General features: G+C 30.8%; 1 protein-coding gene across 1 annotated transcript; it reads left to right on the top strand.

Moving 5' to 3' along the window:
• The first annotated feature begins 1,205 nt into the window (after positions 1-1,205).
• Positions 1,206-2,984, top strand: LOC104105462 (probable polyamine transporter At3g13620). Its single transcript, XM_070192002.1, has one exon. It carries the CDS (start codon positions 1,277-1,279, stop codon positions 2,684-2,686), a length of 1,410 nt encoding a protein of 469 aa, XP_070048103.1. The 5' UTR covers positions 1,206-1,276; the 3' UTR covers positions 2,687-2,984.

Below are 2,984 nucleotides of genomic sequence, written 5' to 3' on the forward strand. Positions count from 1 at the left end.
TAAAATTTGAAAAATTGAGTTTTTCTTTTCCCTACAATAAAAGATTTGAGTTACAAAATCTTAAATTTTGCAAAAGCAACTTAAACAAACAGAGTTGCACAAAAGGTCAAAAATATTATTTGAAACAAACGCATAAAAGTCACAAAATATTTGTGCCCAAGAAGTTACATTATTATCTTGCGAGTTTCTCAAGCTTTTCTGCAAACTCTCCCCTCTGTATTCTGCATTGTTTTTTCAAAGCAAAAGGCAAGATTGACGTTGTTAAGTTTTTTTTTTTTTTTACGTATAGACAATTATGTGAACAAGTTCTATCTCTTTTTTTTTTTTTTTATTTACATAGACAAATAGTGACATTTTAATTCCCTTAATTTTCCTTAGTGATACTTTTAAATTCCCTTAATTTATTTCAGTCTAATCTGATTTTGATATGTTATTATATGAAATCTGAACATTATTTTAAAATTCAAATTTCGAAAATGCTAGGCACAAATCATTATTTTTTACACACATTAATAAAACTTCTTTATATTACATTACTTACAAAGAGTATTAAATTCAACTAACCTTCTCTCTTACTTAAATGAGCAAAAAACAAATAATCCCTCCAATCCATTTTAGTTGTCAAGATAACTTGTAAAAGTGATATTTGAATACTAAACTCCTATTTACTTTTCACATTTAGGATTTTTATGCTATATAATTAATATTTTTTACTTTCAAAAATAATAAGTATTTTGGATCAGTTATTTTTAATAACCATCGACAACTAAAATGAACAAGAAGAAATATTTGCCTTGTCAGAATAGCTCGAATTAGAATAAAAATAATTTGAACTAAGGACATGTTTGGCCATAAAATATATATATTTTTTTTTATAAAAATTTTCATTTTTTTTAAATCAGTGTTGGCCATGAAAGTTTTAAATTTCACTTGAAGTTAAATTTTAAAAAATTTCGAAAATTTAAAAAACTTTGAATAGCTGTTTTTCAAAATTTTCACTTCAAATCACTCACAAAAATTTAAAAATATTTTTAAATTGTATTTATATCTAAACACAACTCCGATTATCAAATATCATTTTTACTTTGAACAAATTTTTTTTTTTTTTCTGTAATTTCATAATTCTTAAGTCCAAACGCCAACTAAAACTTCTAAGTTTATGTATGATTTCATTAGAATCTTCTTATTATAGTCTTAACATTTAATGCGAGAATCCTCCTCAAAAACAACCACTTTGATTCAATCTTTCATCAAACAGAATATTGCAAAAATCAAAATGACACAAGAAATTGATCCTCCACTTTCCACCATGCCAGAAAACTCTCCAAAACTCCCCATAACTACAACCACTGCAACTTCTAAGAACAAAAAACTGACTCTTATCCCTCTTATTTTCCTCATATATTTTGAAGTAGCAGGTGGTCCTTATGGTGAAGAGCCAGCAGTTCAATCTGCTGGCCCTTTGTTTGCAATTCTTGGTTTTTTTATTTTCCCTTTTATTTGGAGTGTCCCTGAAGCTTTAATTACTGCTGAATTATCCACAACTTTTCCTGGAAATGGTGGTTTTGTTGTATGGGCTGATAAAGCTTTTGGTCCCTTTTGGGGTTCCCTTATGGGTACATGGAAATTCTTGAGTGGGGTAATCAACATTGCATCTTTTCCTGTTCTTTGTATTAGTTATATGGAGAAGCTTTTTCCTATTTTCTCTTCTGGGGTTCCAAGATTTATGGCAATCTTGGTTTCTACTTTGTTGCTTTCTTTTTTAAACTATACTGGTTTGACAATTGTTGGTTATGCAGCAGTTGTACTTGGTGTTGTTTCACTTGCACCTTTTTTACTAATGTCATTGATTGCAATTCCCAAAATTCAACCTCATAGGTGGATAAGTTTAGGCCAAAAGGGTGTGAAAAAAGATTGGAATTTGTTCTTTAATACATTGTTTTGGAACTTGAATTTTTGGGATAATGTTAGTACTTTGGCAGGGGAAGTTGAGACCCCACAAAAGACTTTTCCTTTAGCACTATTTTCAGCAGTGATTTTCACTTGTTTGGGATATATAATTCCACTTTTGGCTGTGACTGGAGCTGTGTCAGTTGATCAAAGTGAGTGGGAAACAGGATTTATGGCAAATGCTGCAGAGATGATTTGTGGGAAATGGTTGAAATTTTGGATTGAAATTGGGGCTGTTTTATCAGCAATTGGACTATTTGAGGCTCAGTTAAGTAGTTCTGCTTTTCAACTTTTGGGTATGGCTGAATTAGCATTTTTGCCCAAATTCTTTAGTTTGAGGTCTAAATGGTTTAATACACCATGGGTAGGGATATTATTGTCAACAGCAATTTCACTTGGTATGTCTTATATGAACTTCACTGATATAATCTCTTCAGCTAATTTTTTGTATAGTTTAGGTATGTTTTTGGAATTTGCATCTTTTATTTGGTTGAGAAGGAAGTTTCCTTTGATCAAAAGACCATATAGGGTGCCAATGAAGTTGCCAGGATTAGTGATTATGTGCTTGATTCCATGTGTTTTTTTGGTGTTTATAATGGCTATTGCAACCAAGATTGTGTTTTTGATAAGTGGATTGATGACTGTTGGAGGGATTGGATGGTACTTTTTGATCAAGATTTGTAGGTCCAAGAAATGGCTTAAATTCAATGATGTGGAAGAACCAATAGAGGGATGACGACCGAAACGGATTTAGAGCGGATTTTGTGGGTTCAACTGAATCTATTAATATTCTCAATTATGTACGCATATAAAGTGGAATGACAACAAAGGCGAGCCGATTCGGTGGGTTCAACTGGATCTATTATTTCCAATTATGTATAGAAAATTACTAGAAGATTGAAACCTACTTTCACAATTAGTCACAGTGAAGATCATTGTCTTCAAGGAAGATACTTTTGGGAAGAATTTTCTTTAAGTTTTCCTCTATAGTGGGAAACTATATATAAATATCAAATTTATTTGATGTTCGTTTA

The sequence above is a fragment of the Nicotiana tomentosiformis genome, chromosome 1 (genome assembly GCF_000390325.3).
Source record: "Nicotiana tomentosiformis chromosome 1, ASM39032v3, whole genome shotgun sequence".
Classification (NCBI taxonomy): Eukaryota; Viridiplantae; Streptophyta; class Magnoliopsida; order Solanales; family Solanaceae; genus Nicotiana; species Nicotiana tomentosiformis.